Here is a 27,334-nt window from a genome sequence, read left to right as displayed (position 1 = left end):
AGGATCACTAAGGTGGCAGTTTATGGAGGAGTGGTAATAATAGTAATAATAATAATATAAACGAACTTTATTTAACAGCAGTTTCACAAAGCGCTGAGCACTGTAAACAATACAATCAAATATTACAAAATCAACAAGTACAAGAAAATTAAAAAAAAAATTTCAAGTGAACTTTAAAAGTAACATAATTATAGATTTCTTTAAGATCAGGAGGCAGAAATTTCCAGAGGACAGGACCATAGAAGGAAAAAGCCAAATTACCCATAGATCTGAAATTTGTGTGAGATACAACCAGTATGTTTGACTGAGATAAACGCAATATATGGCTAGGAGTGTATGGATGTAATGCTTCAGTAATGTAATGTGGTGCCAGGCCATGTAAAGCTTTAAAAGTGAGCATCATTATTTTAAAATCTACTCTAAATTTAACTGGGAGCCAATGCAGGGATTCCAATACTAGTGACATCCACTCCTTGTGCCTGTTCAAATTCGGGCAGCAGAGCTTAATAAGAGTAGAATTAGAAACACCAGACAAAACAGCATTACAATAGTCCTACCATGAGATGACAAAGGAATTTATCATTTTTTCTGCAACTGTAAGGTTTAACATATGGCCACCACCTTGCAGTATTTCTGAGATGGTGTTTTGGACAAAAAAATCAAAAGACAGGTTTACATTGAAAACGACAAGGTTCCTTACTAAAGCCTAGATTTTAAAACCAGAACCATAAAGAGTCAAGGACACCAGATGTTGGCTTGCAGTTGAAGTGATGTATCTCAGGCTGCTGATAAAGTAAAGGCCGGTAGTTCAAATTGGAGATGGCCAAACAGCAGTCAAGTCAACTGGTTTTCCGACGCAACTTAACTAGACTCAACGGAAAGAAAATAAAGAAGTATAAACGGAAGGTGGGGAAGTTTGAGGCTGGACCCATCCCATCTTGATCCGAGTCCACCTGGACAGGACCTGGTGGAGAATTGTCCTGAAAGCAAAGCAACTCAACTCCTCAACAGCTGCTGCTGCTGCTTGCTTCTACTCTGGCTCTGCTTGACTGTCCTGAGACTGAACTAGACCAGGAAGTTTTGGGGTGATGGGTTTTCACCATCAATGGTTCCGGCCCCTAATATAGATGGATCAATAAGGCATTGTCCGTGGAGCTGTGTGACAGTCCCAAGTCAGCACATGCAGCTTTGATGCGACTCACTCACATGAGCCATGGTGCTTAGAAATATAGTATTATGCATACACTTATAACCAGAACATGATACATTTTACATATCTAGAAATAAAAGAAAGAAAGGGAAAGGGTTTCCATCATTCTTCTCAAATAACACACATAATGGTACATTTGTGATAAGTCAAAGCATAATGGTTACGTATGATTAATGCGTTGTTAACATATACAGGATTCAGGGGGATTTATACAAGAGCAATAAAAGTACTTTCATTAAAAGTCTGCTATCATCGTTTTCAAGATGATCTTATGAACTTTAATGTTTGGTGATAAAAATGCAGAGAGATTTTGGTTCTTGAATTTTGAAAACCCAATTTCCAGAGGCCAAGAAAAGTGTTCTTGTGACCAGTTACCCATTAGTCTTGAGTCAGCTTGATCAGGATAGTGGGGTCGATGACACTTAACTAATGATGGACCAGTCACAGTGTCTGTATCATTACTGTGGGTAACTGCTGTCTGTACTTCTTACAGTAGCAGCAGTTCTCTGCAGTCAGTGTTCACTGTGCTGGAGTCAGTCATTTTTCACCAAGAAAGAGTTTAGCCATTCCAGCTTTCAGGTAACTTAAAGCATCTTTATTAGCTTCATCAGCCACTGCCATTCTCCTCATCTCCTCCAGTTCTCGAACCCATTCTGCTTTCCCAGCCTCCTTCACTCTGGGGATGAAGAAGTCCAGATGCTGGAGGGTGAAGGCGGAGTCTGGTTTTAGAGCGATCTGAGACAGATGCTTGATGTTGTGGTAGGCACTGACAATAAGATCTGCTTTTTGTTCATCAATCTCCTTCAGCTCTTCTTCAAGATCTTCCATTAAAACTAAATATGTCTTGGTTTGTGTTTGAGTGTTTTCATATTTCTTTTTTATCAAATCAAACTCCATCATGTAGCTTGACGTGGTGCAGACGTATTTCTTGTTCTCTTTGACGTGTTTGCTGTAGTGGCACTTCCCTGTGCACACTGTGCAGTAGTCATTTCTCATGACTTCACATTTTTTGGGACTGGAAACCCACCAGCAGTCAAACTCATGGCAGTTCTCCTCACAGACAGTGCAGGTCGTCGCCTTTCTGTTCTTCCATGATGCATTCTCAATAGGCACCTTCTTTTTGACACTTCTTTCAAATTTAATGTTGAAGTTTTTACAGTCTTCAATCTTTCCCTTGTTTAGTTTCATTGCCTCCTGAATCTGAAGTTTCTCTGCCTTTTTCAGCTCTTTCTCTTGGACTCTCAGTTGTAAGTTGCTGATGGAGGCTTCAAACTGAATGCGCTCAATCAGGACATCTGAAGTCAACTCTAAACTTCTTCTGTTCCTTGCAGTCAGAGATTGAAAGAATCCTTTCATTTCATTCATACTGTCTTCCCAAGCATCTCTTTGGGCACGAATGTAGCGCTTTTCATTGTGTCGAGCTTCACCCTGACGATTGTTGAACAGGAAATGAACAGGTTCACCATTTCTGTCTCGTCTGCAGGGGATTTTAGCTTTATTAATGGCACTGAGGACATTTTTAGGAGGAAGACCATCAGAGTGTGTGATTAAAAACACGATGTTGTTCACAATGTCTTTCCCAAACAGAGACAGAATTGAGCTGATAATGTAGTGTTGTCTGTCTGAGAGACGATTCTTAGATGCTTGAATCACAAAACACACAGCATCGACTTCTCGAACTCCATCGTTGTTCTGAAACAGAGCAGATAAATTTTCAGCAACCTCCAGATCTTTCTCCAGTCCTCTAGTGTCTCCGTAACCTGGAGTATCAATGATGGTGAGAGAAATGGAGCTCTTCACAGGAAAGACCTCATACATGGTGATTTCAGAGGTTTGGGATTCTGACTGATCTCTGACTGCTTCTTCTGTAATTTCATACCAAGTTTCTTCCTCAAACTTCACTCCCATTAGGTAGTTGACCATGGTGTTGATGATGGTGGTCTTACCAACGCCAGTCTCTCCCACAAGCAGAAAGATTTTATGTGGTTTACTGGCATCTCTAGTGCCAAAGGTCCATTTCCTGACTTTTTCATTTTCATCAAGCAATTTCCTCTCTGTTTGTAGACGGTATCTTGCAGGGGGACCTTGATGAATCAGTTTTAGACTCCGTGGTTGAGGACTTGGTCTTCCGTAAAAATACAAAAAAGAAAGAAAATATTTCTCAGATTGTTTGTATTGCAAGAATTGAACTCTAAATTAACACCACACTCTCAGAAATAAAGGTATGTGAGCTGTCACTGGGATGGTACCTTTTTAAAAGGTACAATTTTGTTCGTAAAAGATCCATAATGATACCTCAAGGGTACATATTAGTACCTAAAAAGTACAAATGTGTTCCTCTTAAAATGTTTAGGTACTTAAAATATGTTTTATACTTCTGATGTACCAATATGAACCCTTTAAGTACAAATGTGTACTTTTTGAAAAGGTGCCACCCCAGTGACATCTCCTGTACCTTTATGAATAATGAAATGTCCTCAGTCATTCAGTGTGTGCCATAAACACAAAATATTTTCATTCTTGTTTAAAATGAAGTGATTTTACATTTATAATAGAAAAATAACTGTATGGGACCAATTTAGATATTTGTTACTGTATTAATTTAGACTGTTAGTCTTGTCTTCTTGTGACATGTTTAGGTCTAGTGAAGGAAAACAAATTGTCTATGTAAGAAACATTATTTTCAACATATCACCAGAAGAAACAATCAAAAAGTTCTCTGCTCTCTTCTCTGAACACTGGGCATACATGATCTTTATTTTTGATTATACATTAAATGTGTATGGTGGGGAACACCCTAATACTGTTTACCTTAAAGGGCACCTATGGTGAAAAATCTACTTTTCAAGCTGTTTGGACGGACGTGCGTAGATATGATGTATGGACCGTCACATTGGGGTGATAAACACACCCAGTCTTTTTTTAAATATATTTAACAGCATAAAAACGAGGCAACACAGTGGCGCAATAGGTAGTGCTGCTGCCTCACAGCAAGTTGCTGGTTCGAGCCTCGGCTAGGTCAGTTGGTGTTTCTGTGTGGAGTTTGCATGTTCTCCCCGTGTTTGTGTGGGTTTCCTCCAGGAACTCCGGTTCTCCCCACAGTCCAAATTGGATTAATAAAGGGACTAAGCAGAAAAGAAAATAAATAAATGAATAAACGTAAAAACGGTGGACCAATTGGAGCGGTTTTGAGACCAACCACAACTTGACATAGAAGTGTGGTCCCCCCGCCCACTAATATTGATTGAAAGGCGCGTATTACCACATTCTCATTTTATTGCTTCTTGTCGGCCATTTTCAGCGTGTGAGTCAAAGCAATGTCCCCAAAGGAACACCCTTGCACTATTTTTGAATGTAAGGCTCATTGAGCTCAACACAAGAGCCTTAATCGTCTTTCTGCAAATGAGCAACAGAGATTTTACATTTAGCCGGCATTTGCGCTGAACACGCTGTGAATGCAACGTATCGAGATTCAGGTCATTAAAAACAGCTGATTCACCAAGTCTTTCTGCACTCTCTCCGAAAACACTCGAATGATCTCGGCTGGCGAATCAACATTTACTATATGATCGTTCTCATCGGCACCATTGTTTGTAACTTTAGGTGGCTTTGCAAACCTGTGCACTTTTCATTTCGACTTCCTTAAACTTCAGCCGTTTGCATTTCCGGGTCGTACATGTACGGCTGAATGCTGGTCCTCTCACTCATGATGCTTCTCTCTGTCTGCTTATCTGTTGCCATACACAAAGCTCAAGGCTCCTTCCCCTTGTTAAGTTGGGCGGGTTGTCGAAACTAATTTCCATATGAAGCAACACACCCCTAAAACAATGACCTGTGTACAAGCCCCTAACATGACACATTTATCACATTATAATAAACAAGTCTGAAGTGTGTTTTAAACTGAACCTAAACTGGCACACTCGGAAGAACCATAATATTAATATTAAATCTTTTAATAAGTGGTTAAATAGGTGCGCTTTAAGTTTAGCTTAGGGTGTTCTCACACTAGGCACAGTTGTCTTGAACCATGCCTAGGTGCGATTGTCCTCCCCATCGGCCCACCCTCACATTGTATTTTTGAGGGGTCTGCATCTTTAATAAACTATGACAGTTCACGTTCATTGAAAAGTAAGAATAATTAATAAATGAAACCGTCCCTAAAAAGGTGATAATGTGTCTTTAGTTTCATGCTCAGGCATGCTTTGCTCTCGTACTATAATTGTACTGCACCAGTGCCCACCCAAACCACACTCCGGCACGACTATTCTAACTGGTCCATGGCTGGCAAACTGAACTGCGCCTGGGCCAAACCAACCATGAAATGGAGGTTTGTATAGCCTAGTACGAGTGCATCCCTAGGCTTTTTTTTCTATTATCTTCATCTATGTTAAGCTGTATTGACACAATCTGCATGAAAGAATTAAAGATGCCTTGAATTGAACAAGGCTGTGGATTACAGCTGTTAGTGCTGTATATGACGTTCATTTCGTTGCACAGACTGATTATTTTGTTTCATATGCCCGCAGTGTATGAATTACCCAAGGTCCCCAGTTTGTTTGATTTTATTTCAGTCTGATTTGACATTTTAATTAGTGGCGTGAGAAAATGAGCAATGCATTATTCTATTTTCAGCCCATCAGGTGATGCCTTTAAACATTACAGCCAGTGAAATGATCATGCAGTCTAGTGTTGTCTTGCAGAGATGAAGCACTAGATTAGGCTTGAGTCATCAGTGCTGGATTGTTGTAAAAGCAGTTCATAAATAAGCATTATTGAAGAAGATACATTTCACCAATTATCCAACTATTGGAAAACCAAACAAACATTTACCTCCTTTAGAAAGCTTGCGTTTCAACTCACCTTGTGCTCATGGTGTTCACTGGACTCAGTGTATCCTTCACTAAAGAGTCTCTGTTTTGCTCCCCAGTCTGCTGACAGCAGAACTCAGCACTACCATGTTGAGTAATGTTTTCTAATTGTGAGGTTTGCTATACATGTAATCTTTGAGTTGTACAATTTTCTGTCAAACAATTTTGAGCAATACAATTTTGCAGTAAAGCTAATTCTGACCTAATAAACTTACGTCAGTCTCTGCGTCGAGTGTCTTTTTGAATTGGAAGCTTTGATGGAAATACTGCTTTAATAAACAAACCTAACTGGCTGTAGCCCCTCCCATTTTAATTTGGCATCTAATGATTGATTGGGCTATGAAACAATTTTTAAAAAATCATTTAAATGAGTGAAAGATTGGTTTTTCAAGATAAAATAGCAATGTAATAAAATGAAAATCAACATTATTGGGTAAAATGCAGTAGATTTTTTTTTTTTATATTCGTTTTAAATAAATAAAATATTTTCTGGACTCTCTGGCATTGAAATAGTAGAATGTTGTGTAACGTTCAGTTTTACTTTCTCAGTGGTTGGAATTTTTAGAATGCAACTAGATGAGTCTCATTTCTGTGGGTTACAGTAAACAGTTCATGTTCTTACAAGGAAACAAACTTACATGATCTCCTTATTGCACAAACAGTTTTAACACGTTTGAAAAATAAGATAAATGTAAACCTGAACAATATTTTTATATATATATATATATATATATATATATATATATATATATATATATATATATATATATATATATATATATACTTTGCTTATGATCATATTATGTGAATAATTTCTGAAAACTATGCTGTGTCTGCTGGTGTTCAGGTGAAGTTTTTCCAGTGTTCTCCAAATGGACTACAAAAATGAATTAACCCAATATGATCTCTTAATCTGTAAACACCATTTACAGTTAAATTGTAGACATTAAGTATTTACTGCTAAAATATAAAATAATTGTTAACATTTTGGGTAATAAACTTCTGTTATGTGATCTTAAAACCGGTAAAGAAACTAGACCTTCAATGTATTTTAATTATGCAATTATTTTTTTTTTGCTCAATTAACTTTTTGTAATTTTAAGTAGGGTTTTTAAATGCTTAGTTTTATTTTTCTCGACTGTGAAGAAGTAGAATGTAGATTTAGCAACACCTCCATCATGGGCTTTATTCATCAAAGCTCTGATGTTTGCTTACAAAGCGATTTCTGGCTTTGCTCCTTCTTATCTGCTCTCACTTCTGCAGATCTATGTGCCCTCCAGAAACTTGCGTTCTGTAAATGAACGTCGCCTCATGGTTTCATCCCAAAGAGGGAAGAAATCACTTTCCCGAACGCTCGCACTCAATCTGCCCAGTTGGTGGAATGAACTCCCTAACTGCATCAGAACAGCAGAGTCACTCGCTGTCTTCAAAAAACCACTAAAAACTCAACTATTTAGTCTCCACTTTCCTTCCTAATCTGCAGTTGCCTTTCTGGCTCCACTGCTAACTGTACTACAAAAAAATAAACAAATATTACTAATGTTTTGTTTCTTAGACTTTACATACCTGAAACTTGCCTACAGCACTTCTTCATTGTTGCTCTTATAGTTGTGTAAATTGCTTCCTTGTCCTCATTTGTAAGTCGCTTTGGATAAAAGCGTCTGCTAAATGACTAAATGTAAATGTCATTCATTCATTTTTTTTTACCTTTGTCCCTTTATTCATCATGGGTTGTCACAGCAGAATGAACCACCAACTTATTCAGCATACTGTATTTTTTACACAGCTGGTGCCCTTCCAGCTGCAACCCAGCTCTGGGAAACATCCATACACACTCATTCACACACACATACACTACAGGCAATTTAGTTAATCAAATTCCCCTATACTACAAGTGTTTGGACTGTGGGGGAAACCGGAGCACCTGGAGGAAACCCACACCAACACAGGGAGAACATGCAAACTCCACGAGGAAATGCCAACTGACCCAGGCGGGACTTCATGGGCTTTAATACACTCTAAATTACTTAATTTACCCATTCAGTCAAGGGAACATTTTTTTTTGTATTAAAACAATGGTCTCAAACTCAATTCCTGGAGGGCTGCAGCGCTACATAGTTTAGCTCCAACCAGCTCCAACTCACACCTGCCTAATAGTGTCTAGTAGTCTTAAACACCTTGATTAGCTACATTCAGATGTGTTTGATTAGGGTTGGAGAAAAACTGGGCAGAACTGCGGCCCTTCAGGATTCCAGATTGAGACCTACGTATTAAAGCAGGGGTGCCCTAACTTGGTCCTGGAGGGCCGGTGTCCTGCAAAGTTTAGTTCCAACCCCAATCAGACACACCTGGGCTAGCTAATCAACAAAGGTTTCTAGAAACAACCATTGAGGTGTGTTGAGGCAAGTTGAAGCTAAAATCTGCAGGACACCGGCCCTCCTGGACCGAATTTGGACACCCCTGTATTAAAGGCTCAGTCAAATGCATACAGTTAACAAATGAAGGTCTGTGTAGCTGCCATGAAATTGTGCATCAGATTGATTGACTTATTGACTGTACTTATTCCTGATGGCAAATCTCCCAAAATCAACAGTGACCTTTTTGTGTTCTTTTGATGCAAGTCATGTGATTTGCACTTTAATGATGGAGATGAGAATTCATAAGGGTAAAAACATTTATTTAATACAGATTACATAACCAGAGAACATTTGTTTTCAAACCAATTAAATTTCAAACCTTTTTTGTACATAGGCTACATAACAATGAATCTGCAAAATCTATCATACAAACACATCTTTACCGAGCCCCTCCCCCAGAGAATAATCAGTTTATAGTGATCAATGATTGGCTCCTTTACTAACGGGCTTGGCTTTCTTCACTGGAGCAGCCATATTGGCCATTACATTTTCCCCATTTAAAACTGTACGAGTGAAACATCTTGTGTATTCTATAATCTTTGATATAATCATCCGCAAAGAGAAACTTTAACCTTCTGCTGGCACATAAATCATTCAAAATAAGAAAATGCTATACATTTGTTTAATTCCCAAGCTTAACTAGTGTTTCAAACAAACTCATTTTAGGAATTTGTCAATTGTCAAAGCCTTATCATAATTATTTAGTTTTTATATTATATTTTTGCACTCATTGCAGTCTTCTTCATGTTCACTGTTTTATTTGGATTAGACTCAGTCATTTGCCTGCAAGGAAGAGTTTAGCCAGTCCAGCTTTCAGGTAACTCAGAGCGTCTTTATTGGCTTCTTCAGCCACTGCAATTCTCCGCATCTCCTCCAGATCTCGAACCCAGTCTTCTTTCCCAGCCTCCCTCACTCTGGGAATGAAGAAGTCCAGATGCTGGAGGGTGAAGGCGGAGTCGGGTTTTAGAGCGATCTGAGACAGATGCTTGATGGTTTTGTAGGCATTGAACAGAAACACTGCCTTTTGGTCGTCAATCTCCTTTAGCTCGTTGTCCAGATCTTGCATTAAACTCAAATATGTCTTGGTTTGTTTTTGGGCTTTTTCATATTCTTTTTTTATCATATCAAACTCGATCATGATGCTTGAGGTTCTGAAGACGTATTTCTTGTTCTCTTTGACGTGTTTAGTGTAGTGACACTTCCCTGTGCACACTGTGCAGTATCCATTTCTCATGACTTCACATTTCTTGGGACCAGAAACCCACCAGCAGTCAAACTCATGGCAGTTCTCCTCACAGACAGTACAGGTCGTCGCCTTTCTGTTTTTCCATGACGCATTGTCAATGAGCACCTTTGTTTTGACTGTCTTTCTTACATTAATGTTGAAGTTTTTACACTGTTCAATCTTTTCCTTGTTTTTTGTCATTGCTTCTTGAATCTGAATTTTCTCTGCCTTTTTCAGCTCTTTCTCTTGGATTCTCAGCTGCAAGTTGCAAATAGATGCTTCTAGCTGAATGCGCTCTAGCAACACATCTGAAGTCAACTCTAAACTTCTTCTGTTCTTTTCTTCTAGAGATTCAAGTAGGTTCTTCATACCATTCATACTGTCCTCCCAGGCGTCTTTTTGAGCACGAATGTAGCGTTTCTCATTGTGACGAGCTTCAGCTTGACGATTGTTGAACAGGAAATGAACAGGTTCACCATTTTTGTCTCGTCTGCAGGGGATTTTAGCTTTATTAATGGCACCGAGGACATTTTTAGGAGGAAGACCATCAGAGTGTGTGATTAAAAACACGATGTTGTTCACAATGTCTTTCCCAAACAGAGACAGAATTGAGCTGATAATGTAGTGTTGTCTGTCTGAGAGACGATTCTTTGATGCTTGAATCACAAAACACACAGCATCGACTTCTCGAACTCCATCACTGCTCTGGAACAAAGCGGATAAATTCTCTGCAACTTCCAGATCTTTCTCCAGTCCTCTAGTGTCTCCGTAACCTGGAGTATCAATGATGGTGAGAGAAATGGAGCTCTTCACATGAAACACCTCATACATGGTGATTTCAGAGGTTTGGGATTCTGTTTGATTTCCACCTTCTTCTTCTGTGATTTCATTCCATATTTCATCCTCAAACTTCACTCCCATTAGGTAGTTGACCATGGTGTTGATGAGAGTCGTTTTACCAGCACCAGTTTCTCCCACCAGCAGAATGATTTTGTTTTGTTTACTGGCGTCTTTTGTACCGTAAGTCCATTTTCGGACTTTCCCGTTATCATCAAGCACTACTCTCTCTGTGTCTAGACGGAATCGCTTGGGAGATCCTTGCCAAATCAAAGTTGGTCTGCGTGGTGGAAGTTTTGGCTTTCTGTAAAATAAGGAGTTTTGTTTTTTACATTAATACATCTGTGAATGCCTTAAAATATGTTTAATAACTACTGTATAACCAACATTAAAAGCAAACATTGATCACAACAATGATGACTAGATGGAGAATGAAATGTAAAATCAAGACTTGCTGGAAATATGATGAATAAAATCAGACTGGTTTGTTTTTAATAAAGCTTGTAATGCTGTTTTCGAAGTTGTTTATCCTCAGCTTGAGGATAGATCTTGGGATACTTATTTTATTGAATTTGTCTAGAATCTTTAACTTTTTTTGTGTGTGTGTTTCTTTTCAGCGAATAACCTTTTTTTATTGTTACCAAAATCTTTAGCATTCCTTATACTGTGTTAAAACCAAATGCTATTTCAAATGTTCATGTGTGTTTTCAAATGGTGCATAATTTCGTAACTGATTTGCTGCAGATTTTGTCTTAAGTCTTAATATTGTTTTTATTTGCAACTAATTTTACTTGGGCGGAAAATGTGAGGCAAAAAATATACTTACTCACTATAAATACCCAGAGCATCTTACCCTAGCCATCTTGGTCTTAAAGAATCCCTCCTTCCACCACCTACTCCACCCTTTTTTTTCTTGACAGAGAGGCACAGTGGCCTAGTGGTTAGCCCTGTTGCCTCACAGCAAGAATGTCACTGGTTCAAGGCTTTAACTGGTCAAGTTGAAATTTCTGTGTGGAGTTTACATGTTCTCCCCATGTTTCGTGGGTTTTCCCCCTTAATCTCCAGTTTCAAATCGAAGTCAAACCAAGTCTCTCTTTAGTAATTCCTAATTTGCATTTGCCATAAACAAGCAGAGGGTTCTCGAGATCCACCTGAGCTCAAACTTCCCTCTCACCCTGCAAACGAGAGGGAGCCCCATGCTCAAATCTTAGGTCGTACTCACAATAAGTACAGTTGCCTTGAACCGGGCCAAAGCACCCTTGTCCCCCTCTCCTGTCTCCCCCGACGGTCCGCACTCACATTATATTCGGGCCTGGGCACGCTTACATCATCGATGATGCGCTATTCAGTAGAGGAGCGCTCTCGCCAAGCACAGTGGAGATTTCTTCAGTTATATTGTTTCATGCAGTGACACACAGTCAAATATTTCGCCAATCAGATCAGCCGCTGCTGATCATCATAAACAATCATAAAGTCCTCGTGCTGCAGGAATTAGGAGGTTTGCTGAAGGTGCAGCTGTCATGCAGTGAGGGGTTTGCGTCTTTAATAATCTATGACAGTTTGCGTTCATTGAAGAGTAAGAATGATTAATAAATCCATATCAAAAAGTCCCTTAAAAGTAACGTCTCGCTTTTAGTTTCGATCTCAGGCCTGTTTTGTACTCGCACACAGGCATACCGTGCCAAAGCCTAAGTGAACCGTGCTCTGGCACACCTCTTCCAACTGGTCCAGGGCTGGCCAAGTGAACCATGCCTGAGCCTGATGCTGATCACTCACACTTCTCAAACTCATTTCTCAAACAGGGCTCTCTGATTATTAGTGGATTTTGTTTTTCAGCTCAAATAAATTTAGCTCAAGCTGAATTATGTGAACTGTTGCGTAATATGCAATTCCGCACCATACATTCCACATTTTACACACACACTTGATTGCACTTGCTCAATTCCCCACCACCCACACCCCTGATGTTTGACAAAATTATCATTACGAACACCATCTAGTGCTACAAAAAAGGTTGGAGAGTCCTGATCTACAGCAAGAGATGTGATCTGTGTTTTGTGTGAACCCATCATAATTCTAATGCTAGTCCTACACTGGAATTCAGATTAGACTGTGTTTCTTGTTGCGTCTTCATTGCTTGACTCTTCTTGTGCAATTAAAACCCAGCCATTGGGTTTGCCTAATGTTGGACAATCTCAGTGTCAGGCCCAAGCACAGACAAATGGGCAGGGTAGCAGTGGGGAGGTCAAAAAAAGAGAAAGACACAGCAAGACAAGATCAACGGTAGGAAAGTGAACTTGAGGGTGTTCAATGTTGGCACTATGATTGGTAAAAGAAGACTGGATTGAAATTGGATGAAGTGGTGGTGAGGGTACCTAAAGAAGAATGAGTGGTAATTGGAGTAGACATCAGTGGGAATGTTCGACAAAGGAAACAGAAGTGATGAAGAGGTGATGGGTGGGGTGTGGTGTTGGGGGAAGAATGTGTAAGGGCTATATGGTAGTACATTTTGCAAGAAAAAAGAGGAAACAATCAACCTGAAAGAGACCAGAGTGGTGTCGGGATCATGTTAAAAGGTAGCATCAGATGTTGGTTTGTAGGATGACTTTGGAGGTAAATTAGAGGGAGAAAGTGAGGACAGAACCAAGCATAAAATGTTGAAAAAATAAAGAGGAAGACTTATGAAACAACTGGGTGACCATGGCAGAAATGGTGATAATGATTTGGAATGATATCTGGGCAGTGGGAAAAGACAGAGGCTTGGTGGTGGAATGAGGAATTTCAAGAAAGCATAAGGAGGAATACGTTTGTGGAAAAGCAAATTGCAATAGTTTGAAATGAAGTAGCAAGGAGTACAAGGAAATGGTATGCAAAGAAAGTGGAAAATCTTTGAGAAGCTGGACTTTAAGGAAGGGAAAAGAGACATGTGCTGATTTGCTGGGAAGTTTGTGTAAAGCCAAGATGGATTTAAAAGGATGCCTGTTGTAAATGTGCTGTCAAGTACTAAGAAGACTGAGTTGAGAAGGTGGGTGGAAAACTTTAAGGAGCTGATGAAAGAAAATGAGAGAGGATATGAGATGAACATGTAGTCATTCTTGAACTTGAACTTTGACCTTCAGATCTCAAGTCCAAATCTCTTATTGTTAAGCCACTGCACCACATACTGAGATGACTCGTAATTGATAGATGATGAAAGCGTATGCATTCAAATGATCCCTATTGTACTAAATAAAGTCTTAGTTGAAAAATTTGAATTTAAATTATTTTTATCCACCCAGTTTTTACTTTTGGTTTATGCATATATTTGATTAGTTTAAAATGTCATTATTGCTCCCCCTCCTTGTTCATGGCAGTTGATTGTTTGATGGATTTAATCAGTGACCGTTAATTGCAGTAATATAAAATTTATTTATTTATTTATTTAGTAAAATAATTTAAAATCCATCAGTCCACTGGGTTGCAGTCAGTGACCTGTATTTAGATATAATCTACAGCACTTTTCTTTACAGTAATGATTAATGGGAATGTTGTAGAAGCACAAATTGTAGTATCACCTATTACAGTAAAAAGACAAACTGTTTTAGCTTTAGCTAAAGGAAAAAATGGAAATTTTACCGACCAACAAACACAGCTGAGTTTGATCTTACCTGGAGTTCATGGCGATCACTGCACTGAATGTTTCCACTTCACTTTCTTTCTTCAATTAAACACTTTTTCAGCTGTAAAATGCTGTTTTTATAAACTCTTTTACCCTATGTTTTCATTAAAGAACTGACACTTTTGCCATTTAAAAAAGAAAAAGAAAAACAAGTGTTTGTTCCTGCACACCAGCCTCTGTCTGAATTTCTGTCTGGATTTTTAGCTCTCTTACAAATACTGGTTTATTTAACAAGTGTAACAGGTTACAGCTCCTCCCAATCTAATATGTCATCAGCTCAGTTCACTATCTAGATTTGCTGAATCAAGAAAGCAGGCAGTAGAAGATATAGAAAATAATTCAGACGCTCACAAATAGTCATTATTGATTTTATCCAGTTATAATTACAGATCCTGCTCTTTACTCTATTGTACTTCCAGTTAAACAAACCTTTCATGTAGTTAGAAGGAGTTGAAAAATATGTGTTGCAAATCCAGCAATCTCCACTGCACTGCACAAGTCTGCGGTGTGTCGTAGAGCTGCACAATTTGGCTAAAATGAAAATCTTTTTTTTTTTTTTTTTTTTTTTTTTTTTGCTTAAAATAAAGATCAGGGTTGTCTCATGATTCTGTAGATGTAAAATAAAGGTTAAAATAAGTAGGCTATTATTATTATTATTCTCAAACATATGGTAAAACAACAATATTAGGCCTATGTTTAGCTCTACCGCTGGTTAAAATGCTCAATTTTGTATAGACTTGAAGTGGTTGACTTGAACAGACCTTTATTATGTCCTGTTTGTTAATTCACAGTAAAGTAACAACATCAGAATACAACTATTCATAATTATATAGTTGAAATTTTATGTTTGAGACCTGTGGAAAAATGAGACATTTGACATTATCTGATTCCTTCTTGTATTATATTTGACATTATATTTGCTATACAGACACTGTTAAACATTTATTCTCATACATAACACCATGTGTTTGCTGTGAAAGAAAACATATCAAATGCTTGCCCTAATCTTAACTCTAAAATGCCAAATGATCATTTAAATCAGGGGTGTCCACACTCAGTCCTGGAGGGCCGGTTTCCTGAAGAGTTTAGCTCCAATCCTAATCAAACACACCTGAACAAGGTAATCGAGCTCTTACTAGATATACTAGAAACTTCCAGGCAGGTGTGTTGAAGCAAGCTGGAGCTAAGATCAGCAGGACACCGGCCCTTCAGGACCGACTTTGGACACCCCTGATTTAAATGATGTGCAGACTGGTTTCACTTTCACTGCCGAGTGCGGTCATGACTGCCGTCACTTTGGAAAAAAACACACACATGCAAATTACCCGCAAACGATCGCTCTGGGCAACAAACTGAACATCATTTACAACCTTATTAGCTGTCATTCACAGCATATGCAAGTTCTGTTAACTAAAGTAGACATCAATGGCGGACACCCGCGCATCCTCTCAGTAGTAAACAAGCAGTGCGTCAGCTCACGTGTCATTTTGTGCCCACGAATACATCATTACATTTAAGATAGAAATTACTATTCTGGGTGAATTATACACTAACAATACTGTATGTGACAATTTTAATGCCATTTGGAGCTTTCCATGCTGCTTATTGCTGTCTATGTTGCTGTGAAGACTTGTGCGACTGCCTTTACCCTTCTCTCCTGACCTTGAATATATAATTGGCTTAATAGAAAAGTGTAATATAGTTCGTTGTTGGGTGGGAAGAAGAAGACAGGGTCGGCGATATCAGGTAAGCAATATATTTTATTTTGCTTTTGCACAGCTTCAGCAAACTGTGTCCGTCTGTGTGTGTGTGTGCTCTCTCCTCTCCCGACTGCTCCTCCCGTTCTCCTTAAGAAGGGAGTCTCTCCGGCCCAATCACTAGAAAGACAAGTGTTATTTATCATTTCTGATTAGCCGCCGGGCTACTAGCATGCTCTCCCCCCTTATTGGGTGTTCGATCACGCTTACCTCTCCACAAAAAGCTAAATTAAGATCGTGTAGGGTCGAATCGAGATCTTTTTTCGATTAATCGTGCAGCTCTAGTGTCATGTCATGAACCAGATGTGTCTTCATGAAACTATAAAAGTGATGCGTTCTTAATGGTGGATACGTAAAAAAAAAAAAACGCAATCAAGTTTGGCGTGATATGTTGCTATTTTTAGACCAGCGCAGCAGTAATTTTCACGTTTTGTGCCACGTTGTTTAAATAGCAAATCCATTTGCACCACTTTGTGGACTAATGGGTGTGCTGGTCTGAAAAGGCGGTGTGTTAAGGCGTATTGTTGGCGCGTTGTTATTTTGAGGAACTAAAATAGAGCACATGATTGACCAACTAAAAGCTGCTCTAAAGTCCAGTGCAGAGTGCGTTAGTTATGAGCCTATTCAGCTTCACATGATTAATACACACAGGATGTAGATCAATACATAAATATCTTTACATATGGAAAAAAGGATTAAGGATTAAAATGTCACAAAAATGTTTTAATATTTTATTAATATTTAACTACATAGATATAAAAATCACCTCCGCCTTCATGTCTGGGGGGCTTTTTTCAGTTTATTCATGACAACTTGCTTTTTTATTATAATGATATTATTATTTGCATTATTTTTTATTATATGCAGAATTATATTTGTTTTATTAAAAAAAACTTAAGGCCCGTGCACACCGAGATGTGTTTTGCTCATGTTTTTCGTTGACTTTTAAAGCCTTGTGTTTAAATAAAGGGCGTCAATGTGATTGTGCACACCAACACGCAAAACGCCAGGTGCAAAAGCGTCATTTAAAAAAAAAAAAACGCCTTATGCTCACTTTTGACGCGCGCAAAACCTTCTCCACCAATCAGATCGCCACTTTTGTTCACGTGCACGGAGCTGCTGAAGTTACAGTAATCAGCACTTGGAGGCGCTCAAGCACAAAACTGTCAATGCGAAAGCACATTGAAGAAGACGCCCAGAGGCGATATGAATGTGCAGCTGCTTATTGCTCTGGTGAATAATCATTTCTTCATCGCTATAGCTGGAGCTGCTGCTTAAACCATCCATGCTTGTTCGAGTCAACAGCAACTTTAACAACAAGCATGTGAACTTCCTCTCTTCCTCTTCTTCTGTGTTATAAGCAGGTGTCAGATGCTTAAAGTTGTGTAGCGCCATCTAACTTTAAGGAGTGATTTTGCACACTCTTCTGATTGACGCCAGTAAAAAGTAGATTAGGATGAGTGCGAAAAAAACGTCTCGTAAAACACTGATGATAAACACAAACGAAAAGCATCCCGGTGTGTAGGAGCCTTTAGACTGCATAGATGATTAAAATAGAGCTCTAAATGCAATTTTAATTTTTAGGATCTTTATTCACTAAATGTAACTCTCTCTCAAACACTAAAATGAGAGTTTTGTGGCTTCAAGTTAACACTTCAGGAAGCAAACCTAGTGTAGAGAAACTTGTTACTCAAGATTTTGTTTTTTGTTTTTTGGGTCATGGGTGACCTTTTCAAGAATGAATGTGCATGTATAAACTATGCATGCTTTTAAAAGAAATTTGTTTTACAAGAATAGCACACACTTATCTCCCAAATTGTCTGATCTTTTTATTGCTAAAATATCAGATCATAAAGCCCTGTATTTTTAGAAATTAAGTATAAAATTTAGAAACTAAAAAAATGTTGGGTTGTTTTAACCTTGCACTGAATCAAATGTAGACAAACCTAATGGTTGGGTTAAAAAAATAAATAAATGTAAAAAATATTATCCCAATATTAGCTTTTTCCATTTTGACCCAACACAGGAGTTAAACCTAGCATATGTAGTGCATGTTGTAAATCATTGAAAAAATGAAAATTAAAAGCTCCCACACATTCCCAATGACTGGATGAATAAATAAATGCCAATTTTATTATATGATGTTTAAAACATTGTTTGGCAACTAATTTTAAAGCTTTTTTTCTCATTTATTTAAACCCTTCCCCATTTATTTAAACAAGATGTATTATGCCAATTCTTGTTTATATATTTTTTGTTTATTTTGTATTATAAAAAAATTGTTAATAATGACAAAAACATGATCATGTTAAAAATAATTTTAAAGAATATACTTTTTCTGTGGCTTTTTCAAATGCTAGTAGCATTGCTAAAACACCTGCTCCTGTTTCCAGCAAAATTAGCTTCTAAGTGGAAATGTACACCATAGACGCGTGTAATTTTATAAAAACATTTGGACATAAACACTCATTCATTTTACCTGCCCATGTAGGTTTGCACGTTTACCACTGTTTAATAAAATGATTGTTTACTCTTTACGTATATGAGCTCCAGTTCTGTTTGTTTTTCTAACTGCGGTTCAGGTTTGCTTGTCAAAATTTATGAGCAATCCATGCAAAACCGGTTTTAAAGATGCAAAATGTGTCAGTATGAGCTCAACCACACTGATTTACATCCGGACTTGTGCTTTTAAATCATGGCAGAGCATGAAAATATCCACTAAATGACCCATTTCAGATGCCGCTTTTAACCGTGAATGTCCTGTTTGTGCAGTTTTATTAATTGTTTTTACAATAAAATCACTGAAGTCTTGCAAGAACTGCATGCATAGGAAAACGTAAATGCTTTAGCTTTAAAGAAGGAACATGTAAGTTATCTCTCTGTAAGTTAGATATTTGTAAATTAACATCCCGTGTTTGTGTCTGCAACAAATTAAATTAATACAATTAATTTGTTAAATGCACATTTAAATGTGTGGAGTTGGCTGAAACCATAGATTCTCTGGGTTGGACATGTAAATTACAGTGCAAACAACAGCTGATGGGCTGCAGGTATTTGCTTTCTGTTGTTTTACAGGTAAAAGGAAAAGGTAAATATGTGCAAAAAGAAACAAAAAACATAGAAATAGTAGACAAATAAAAATATTTAAAAAGTTCTAATAGATTAAATAGTAGATAAAAAAGGCTGTTGAAATAAAAGAAATCCACTATTTCTCTATGCTATTTGGAAGCCATGCACATATTTTGTACAGTATTGACAAAGCATTTAGGATATGTATAAAGCAGATATCCTAAGTCTCCCGGAAGTTCCGGGAGTATCCAGAAAATGCATAAAGACTCCTGGATGACTGCTATCTAATGATAATCTCCCGGAAATCACGCCTCTCCTGCCTGGACCTTAACTAGTCTCCACCACATCCCTCCCAGCTCTTCAGGTACATCGGCGCAACTCACCATCCACCACTCTTTAGGTACATCGGCGCAACTCACCTTCCACTGCTCTTCAGGTACATCGGCGCAACTCACCCTCCACCACTCTTCAGGTATATGGGCACAACTCACCCCCACCGCTCTTCAGGTACATCGCACGCACACGCCCCCACCGCTCTTCAGATAGCCCCCTCCCCTCTTCAGGCACCCACTCTCCCGTGACCTCCCGCAAATCATCTCTGTGTCCCTCGGAAATTACTTTTCCCAACTTGGGATGTCTGATAAAGTATTGTTACGATCCCCTCGTTCAAGTCGCAACTTAAAAGAGCTCAAACAACAAAAGAAAATATACGCAGCTTATTTATTATACATACAACTTAATTGAACAACAAATCAAGGAACAAACAAACGTCTAGGGAATAATAAAGAAAATAACTAACTTTAACTACACATAAGTAATGCAAAAAATAAAAATAAATAAACATAAGGTAGCAGAAATAAAGAGATGGTCTTGACACGAGGACGGCCAAGTAGCCACACCGTCCTCCAGAAGCTAGCGCACACTCGCATTTATTTGCTTTGAACCAATTGGTGAGCAACCATGGCACCCAATTAGGATCTGCCACATCCAAACTCATACTGATAACAGAGACTTTAGAAAGCGAAAGTAAAAGCCGAATCCTAAATATTTTAGGGGATTCAGAAACTACGCTCGGATGCATTTTGCGCAAAAGGCGTGTCTCTGGCCCCGTTTACACTGCCAGTTAAATGTAACCCAATTCGGAATTCTTTTTTGATCAAATGTGACGCAGATCAGATCTTTTCTATGACCATGTAAACAGGAAAACAAGCGCATGCAATCAGATAATCAGAGATTGGTTTCAAGCCTCCTTCATATGTGGAAATAAATCAGATATAAATTGGTCATGTGACAATGCGACTGTCATGTAAACAGGCAGATCAGATTTATTGAGGCGTTCCACTCTGTACATCATTCAACTTCTCCACAGCAACAACAGAGGAAACATGGAGGAAAGTGGTCAGTCGCCACAATTTGCTCTCACCAGACCTGAGATCTCGCTTAAACCCACACATTCCTCTTAATGGTGGAGGACATCATAAAGCACATAAACCATAGGCGCAAGCTGCGATAACAACCCTTTCCCACCTCCTCTACCTCAAAATCATTTTAAAGTTGGGCGAACTTCGTGTTGTAACTTTTACTTTTTGTCGCTATTAGGCTAATACAAGCACTGCGGGCTACACGCAAAACAGAAAAGGTGTGAAGTAGCCGGGCTTCTTCCCTTTATCTCTGGCGACCGCACTGGTTCACACACACCCAGACGCTCACAGACACGCACATACATACGCACATACATATGTCTACTCACCTCTCCTTTTCCTCTCAGTATGCTGCTAGTGACAAAGGGCCCTGTCATCTCGCACGCATCCAGTCATCCATTCCATATCTCCATTTTCCCGCAGGTTAACATTAAGCATACATTTACAAACACCTTTATGTTCGTGTCTTTGTGTTTTTGTTTCGTCATTTGTCCGGGAAAGTTGGTCTTCAGTGTTGTGCCGGCCAAACCGAGCGAGCGAATGGCGCCGGCTTATGACGTCACCGGCCGCGCCATGGCAGCACCAATCACAGAAGCGCCAACCGTACCAATTGTTTGTGTTTGTAGGGTACAGCCAGCGTTGTAGAGGAGCGATTTATATGTCTTTAAACCTCTGATTGTTGGTTGTTTGATGTATGTATGTATGTCAGATATTATTAGTAGCTGTGTGCTTTTATATTTAAAGATGCCACATTTAAATGTTTAATGGTGTGATGTAGACGTTTACCTGAATTTACCTGTTTATGGTATGCTCCAAAAAGGGGGCGGAGTCTAGCCTTTAAAAGGAGACGGCAGACTCAGAAACGGGGTCAGTTCACCTGGCTAGCGAGCGTGTTGTGGCAGAACCGTAAGCAATCCCCTTTATCAATCTATTGTCTGTGTGACATAGATTTCTTTCGTATATATTGTAGATATATTGTTTTGTGTTGTATATATCGTATTTTGTTTTTTTGTTTTATTGAGTTGTTACTTTGTTTTTTTTTGTACATACCTTTTGGGAAATAGGTCACTGTACATTTATCTGCACTGGACTGTTTTGCGTTATCCTTGTAAATAAACCATCTTTTTTACACTTCTGGGATAAGGCCATCATTTTTGAGAACTCTTTATTTTTATTTATTTTTTGCTGGTGTTGGGCATCCCACACCTGGTAGTGAACCCATTCCGGGTCCATTACATAATTACTCACGGCGGCACGGGAACCATTCTGACACGCACCACTCTGTGGTGAGCACTATCACCGCTCGAAGCTCACAGGGTGCCACAGCAGGTGGCAGTAGTGAGTTTGTGGGTCGCGGGCCATCGCAGTTGGTGTCAGAAGTGAGATGGCCACCCGGAAGAGGACAACGAGAGGTCGAAAGGCGGGGCTACGATCCGCTGTGAAGGACGCAGCTTGGCGTAGGCTGTCATCAGAGGATGATGAGGAAGCTACAGAGCCTTACAGCAGCCTTGATCCTTCGACGGAGTCCAGTGGAGGCATGGAGAGCCTGATGAGGGATTTCCTCAAAGCACAAAAAACAAGAGAAGAGATGTTTCTTCGGGAACTGCAGGGTTTGCGAGTGACGGTCCAGCAGGCGGTGCAGGCAGCACCGGAACGACCAACAGGCAACCCTTCACCAGAGCCTGAAAGAGAAAACACAGGGGAGTCTTCGCTGCCACCACCTACCCCACCACCACCCGCACTTCCATCACATCACCGGGCCCAGTTTGCACACCGTCCAGAAACGCCGTTGCCACCGTTTCAGATGGGTGACGACATGGAGAACTATCTACGGCGCTTTGAACGTCTGGCGCAGACATGGCAGTGGCCCAAGGAGCAATGGAGCTGTCGGCTGGTACCCCTATTAACCGGTCGAGCGCTGGAGGCTTATCTGGCAATGGATGAGGTCAGTGCTGATAATTACTTACAATTAAAAGACTCTCTGTTGCAGAAATTCAATGTGTCGGCGGAAAGCTATCGGCAGCGCTTTAGAGCAGCATCAACGCCGGAAGGAGAATCTCCGACAGAAACGTATTATCGCCTGAAACATCTATATCAGCGCTGGATTCGACCAGACATTCATTCGGTGGAGGAAATCGGTGAGCAGATTATTCTGGAGCAACTACTACGGGTCATGAAACCGGAAGCCAGGATCTGGGTAAAACAGCATGAGCCAAGCACAGGACTGGCAGCAGCACAGTTAGCCCAGCAGTACGCTAATGCTCATCGCTCCGGTCTGCGCACGCAACCTGAAAGAGGTAGTACACGACACATTCGTCACAATACTGATAACCGACATACACAGGAACTTGAGACTGAACTGACACCTAAATTGATCTGTTATGCATGTCGTCAATATGGACACAAAGCCTCAGTTTGCCCAGCAAGAAAGCCTAAGCTAACGGGTATGTGCTACGTACCACGTGAGGGTGATGCTAACAGTGACTATTTAATGTCTCAGAGTGTTGATATGTTGAATGTGGTGGTGAACGGTCGTGAACTTAAAGCATTGCTAGACACAGGAAGTTCAATTTCCCTGATTAAATCATGCCAGGTAAACAATATTGACTATGCAAATACCACAGATGTATGCTGCATTCATGGGGATGTTAAAAGCTATCCAAAGGCTGAAGTGCTTGTTCATATTCAAGATGAAATGTATCTTTTGAATGTGGCCGTTGTCACTAATTTGTCAGTTGACATGATTTTGGGTCGAGATCTACCAATTTTGAATGAACTGTGTAGCAAGACTATCAAAATGAACTGTGCAGGGCTAAATGAAACTGAAAATGTGTTGACTGTTGTGACACGTGCTCAAGCTAAGACTGGTTTGCTACCGTTGCCAGACTTGGATGATAGTCTACTGCAAGGTGCAACCAAGGGTGAGAGAAAAACTAGAAAACAGAAAAGACTGTTAAAAAAACTGGGTGCGCCAGTTAAGAAAGCACAATTAGACGGCTTAGAAGCTAAGAATTGGCAAATACCAGAAAACATTTCTGAGCTGCAAAAAAATGATGAGTCTTTGGAAAAACTGTTTAAAAGAGCTGAGAACCCAAACAATGCCACTGTGAATGATGAACATTTTGTTATCATTGATGATGTTTTGTATGTGCAGGTCAAAGAGGTTAAACGTTTGGTTGTACCCATGTCTGTCCGTTCTATTGTGTTACACCTAGCACACACACTACCATGGGCAGGACATCTAGCATTTCAGAAAACATGCACGCATCAGTACACGTTTCTTTTGGCCAACCATGTACACTGACGTCCAGACATATTGCAACACATGCAGCACATGTCAGACTACCAGTGCAGTGCGCCACAGAGACAAAGCACCATTACAGCCACTTCCCATTGTTTCAACCCCCTTCCGCCGCATAGCTATGGATATAGTAGGGCCACTTGAAAGAAGTAGTGCCGGACATCGCTACATCCTAGTCGTTTGCGACTACGCCACTCGTTACCCCGAAGCTTTCCCACTCCGCACAGTGACCACATCAAAAGTTGTTCAAGCTCTTACTGAACTGTTTTCTAGGGTTGGAATCCCGGATGAGATCATCACAGACCAGGGAACAAACTTTATGTCACGGGTAATGACACAGTTTCACCAGCAGCTAGGCATCAAAGCTCTGAAAACAACACCTTACCACCCTCAGACTGATGGATTGGTGGAACGTTTCAATGGGACCTTAAAGAGTATGCTGAGGAAGTTCGTTTCAGACACAGGTAAAGACTGGAACAAGTGGTTACCATTCCTACTGTTTGCTTACAGAGAAGTGCCACAGGCATCCACCGGATTTGCACCATTTGAGCTGCTGTATGGCTGGCCAGTCCAGGGACCTTTGGACATCCTTAAAAAGGCGTGGACGAAATCTCCAACAGTGGCAGAGGACAGCAGCATTGTGAAGTTCATCTTGGAGATGAGAGACAAGCTGGATACCTACAGGGAGCAGGCGATGGAGAACCTAAAAGAGGCACAGACAAAACAGAAGAGATGGTATGATATGAAGAGCAGACTACGGCAGTTCCAACCTGGACAGAAGGTACTGTTATTACTACCTACATCAACAAACAAACTTTTAGCAAAATGGCAGGGGCCATACGAAATCACCAGGAAGATGGGTCCAGTGACATATGAAATACTCCAACCTGAGAGAAAGAAGACTCGACAAATTTACCACGTGAACCTGCTAAAGGAGTGGAAAGAGAGAAAGGAACCAGAGAAGACATTGATGGTGAGAGAAGTCAAGGAGGAGGATGAAGAACCTGCTGAAGAAATGGTTACTCCGAGAGAAGCTGCAGAACTGAAGCTGAATCATCTGGAGGAAAACAAGAAAAAGGAGTTACAAGAGCTACTAAGCAAGTACCCTTTGCTGTTCCAGGAGAGACCAGGCAGGACAGAGGTAACTCAACATACCATCCACTTAACAGACCCTACACCATCAAGGCAAAGACCATACCGTATACCAGAGAAACTGTTAAAGCCACTGAAGGAAGAAATCGAGACGATGAAACAACTTGGGGTGATAGAACCATCATCATCGGAGTGGAGCAGTCCTATTGTGATTGTGCCAAAGAAAGATGGATCACTGAGGATCTGTGTGGACTTCAGGAAATTAAATTCACAGTCGAAGTTTGATGCTTACCCGATGCCTAGAATAGATGACTTACTGGAGAGAATAGGGCAGGCCCGCTTCATAACCACACTGGATTTGTGTAAAGGTTATTGGCAGGTGCCCCTCCATCACTCATCTAAAGCCCTGACTGCCTTCAGAACACCTGTTGGGCTATACCAGTTCACGGTACTTCCCTTTGGATTACATGGGGCACCTGCTACCTTCCAACGCCTGATGGACCAAGTTCTCCAGGGTTGTGAGGAATACGCAGCTGCTTACCTAGACGACGTAGTGATCTACAGTCACACGTGGGAGGATCATTTAAAGCACTTAAGACAGACCCTGGAGAAGATACAAGCAGCGGGCCTGTCCTTAAATGTGGTGAAATGTGAATGGGGACGAGGTGAGACTAATTATCTGGGCTATATACTGGGCAATGGTGGACTCAGGCCACAGGTAGATAAAGTCGAAGCGATCAAGAAGAGCCAACGACCTAGGACCAAGAAAGAGGTTCGATCCTTTCTAGGACTACTGGGCTGGTATCGTCGCTTCATCCCTGATTTCGCAGCAATTGCAGCACCTTTGACTGATTTACTCCAGAAAGGTACAAAGAACCCAGTCATTTGGACTGAAGCCTGTGAGCAGGCCTGGACAGTATTGAGAGAGAGACTGTGTGCACAACCTGTGCTGAAGAGTCCGGATTTCTCTCAAAGATTCCTTGTACAAGTAGAGGCATCGGAGAGAGGGATAGGTGCAGTACTGGCCCAAGGACCAGCTGGACGAGAGCGACCTGTGGTATTCCTGAGTAGGAAGCTGTTGCCCAGGGAAACGCGTTACTCTACAGTGGAGAAGGAGTGTCTGGCGATAAAGTGGTCCCTAGAATCCCTGAAATACTACCTCCTGGGGCGGGAGTTTGACCTACAGACAGACCATCGGGCACTGACGTGGATCAACTCAATGAAAGACCACAATGCTCGAGTAACTCGGTGGTACCTATCTCTGCAGCCCTTTCAATTTAAGATCAGTCATTGCCCTGGGAGGAGTAATCTTGTAGCCGACTACCTGTCAAGGTTCCCAGACAGTGCGCGGCATGGAGAGGGGGAGGATACTGTGAAGTAGCCGGGCTTCTTCCCTTTATCTCTGGCGACCGCACTGGTTCACACACACCCAGACGCTCACAGACACGCACATACATACGCACATACATATGTCTACTCACCTCTCCTTTTCCTCTCAGTATGCTGCTAGTGACAAAGGGCCCTGTCATCTCGCACGCATCCAGTCATCCATTCCATATCTCCATTTTCCCGCAGGTTAACATTAAGCATACATTTACAAACACCTTTATGTTCGTGTCTTTGTGTTTTTGTTTCGTCATTTGTCCGGGAAAGTTGGTCTTCAGTGTTGTGCCGGCCAAACCGAGCGAGCGAATGGCGCCGGCTTATGACGTCACCGGCCGCGCCATGGCAGCACCAATCACAGAAGCGCCAACCGTACCAATTGTTTGTGTTTGTAGGGTACAGCCAGCGTTGTAGAGGAGCGATTTATATGTCTTTAAACCTCTGATTGTTGGTTGTTTGATGTATGTATGTATGTCAGATATTATTAGTAGCTGTGTGCTTTTATATTTAAAGATGCCACATTTAAATGTTTAATGGTGTGATGTAGACGTTTACCTGAATTTACCTGTTTATGGTATGCTCCAAAAAGGGGGCGGAGTCTAGCCTTTAAAAGGAGACGGCAGACTCAGAAACGGGGTCAGTTCACCTGGCTAGCGAGCGTGTTGTGGCAGAACCGTAAGCAATCCCCTTTATCAATCTATTGTCTGTGTGACATAGATTTCTTTCGTATATATTGCAGATATATTGTTTTGTGTTGTATATATCGTATTTTGTTTTTTTGTTTTATTGAGTTGTTACTTTGTTTTTTTTTGTACATACCTTTTGGGAAATAGGTCACTGTACATTTATCTGCACTGGACTGTTTTGCGTTATCCTTGTAAATAAACCATCTTTTTTACACTTCTGGGATAAGGCCATCATTTTTGAGAACTCTTTATTTTTATTTATTTTTTGCTGGTGTTGGGCATCCCACACCTGGTAGTGAACCCATTCCGGGTCCATTACATAATTACTCACGGCGGCACGGGAACCATTCTGACACGCACCACTCTGTGGTGAGCACTATCACCGCTCGAAGCTCACAGGGTGCCACAGC

The 27,334-nt window shown here is 40.4% G+C and overlaps 4 protein-coding genes across 8 annotated transcripts in view; 2 read left to right on the top strand and 2 right to left on the bottom strand.

The window, feature by feature from the left end:
- Positions 1-27,334, top strand: part of si:dkey-187j14.6 — a 111,335-nt gene that overhangs the window by 46,240 nt on the left and 37,761 nt on the right.
- zgc:172065 lies at positions 53-6,358 on the bottom strand. 3 transcript variants are annotated; one of them, XM_087258549.1, is made up of 2 exons: positions 6,071-6,358; positions 53-3,335 (listed from the first exon to the last, which is right to left on the bottom strand). In XM_087258549.1, exons 1-2 carry the CDS (start codon positions 6,079-6,081, stop codon positions 1,748-1,750), a joined length of 1,599 nt encoding a protein of 532 aa, XP_087114675.1. In that variant the 5' UTR covers positions 6,082-6,358; the 3' UTR covers positions 53-1,747.
- On the bottom strand, positions 8,739-15,657 carry si:dkey-187j14.4. 2 transcript variants are annotated; one of them, XM_087260362.1, is made up of 2 exons: positions 12,777-15,657; positions 8,739-12,639 (listed from the first exon to the last, which is right to left on the bottom strand). In XM_087260362.1, the coding sequence occupies exon 2, from the start codon at positions 10,654-10,656 to the stop codon at positions 9,271-9,273; it is 1,386 nt and encodes a 461-aa protein (XP_087116488.1). In that variant the 5' UTR covers positions 10,657-12,639; positions 12,777-15,657; the 3' UTR covers positions 8,739-9,270. The 2 variants fall into 2 exon arrangements, with proteins under 2 accessions (XP_087116488.1, XP_087116487.1); XM_087260361.1 differs by having other exon boundaries at positions 8,739-10,861; positions 14,205-14,722.
- Positions 21,329-27,138, top strand: LOC147835865 (uncharacterized). Its single transcript, XM_087260320.1, has 2 exons — positions 21,329-22,356; positions 22,453-27,138. Exons 1-2 carry the CDS (start codon positions 21,847-21,849, stop codon positions 23,764-23,766), a joined length of 1,824 nt encoding a protein of 607 aa, XP_087116446.1. The 5' UTR covers positions 21,329-21,846; the 3' UTR covers positions 23,767-27,138.

The sequence above is a fragment of the Danio rerio genome, chromosome 7 (genome assembly GCF_052040795.2).
Source record: "Danio rerio strain M-AB ecotype USA chromosome 7, GRCz13ab, whole genome shotgun sequence".
Lineage (NCBI taxonomy): Eukaryota > Metazoa > Chordata > Actinopteri > Cypriniformes > Danionidae > Danio > Danio rerio.
The sequence above is the reverse complement of the archived record's forward strand: the minus strand, read 5'-3'. Positions and strand labels throughout refer to the sequence as shown.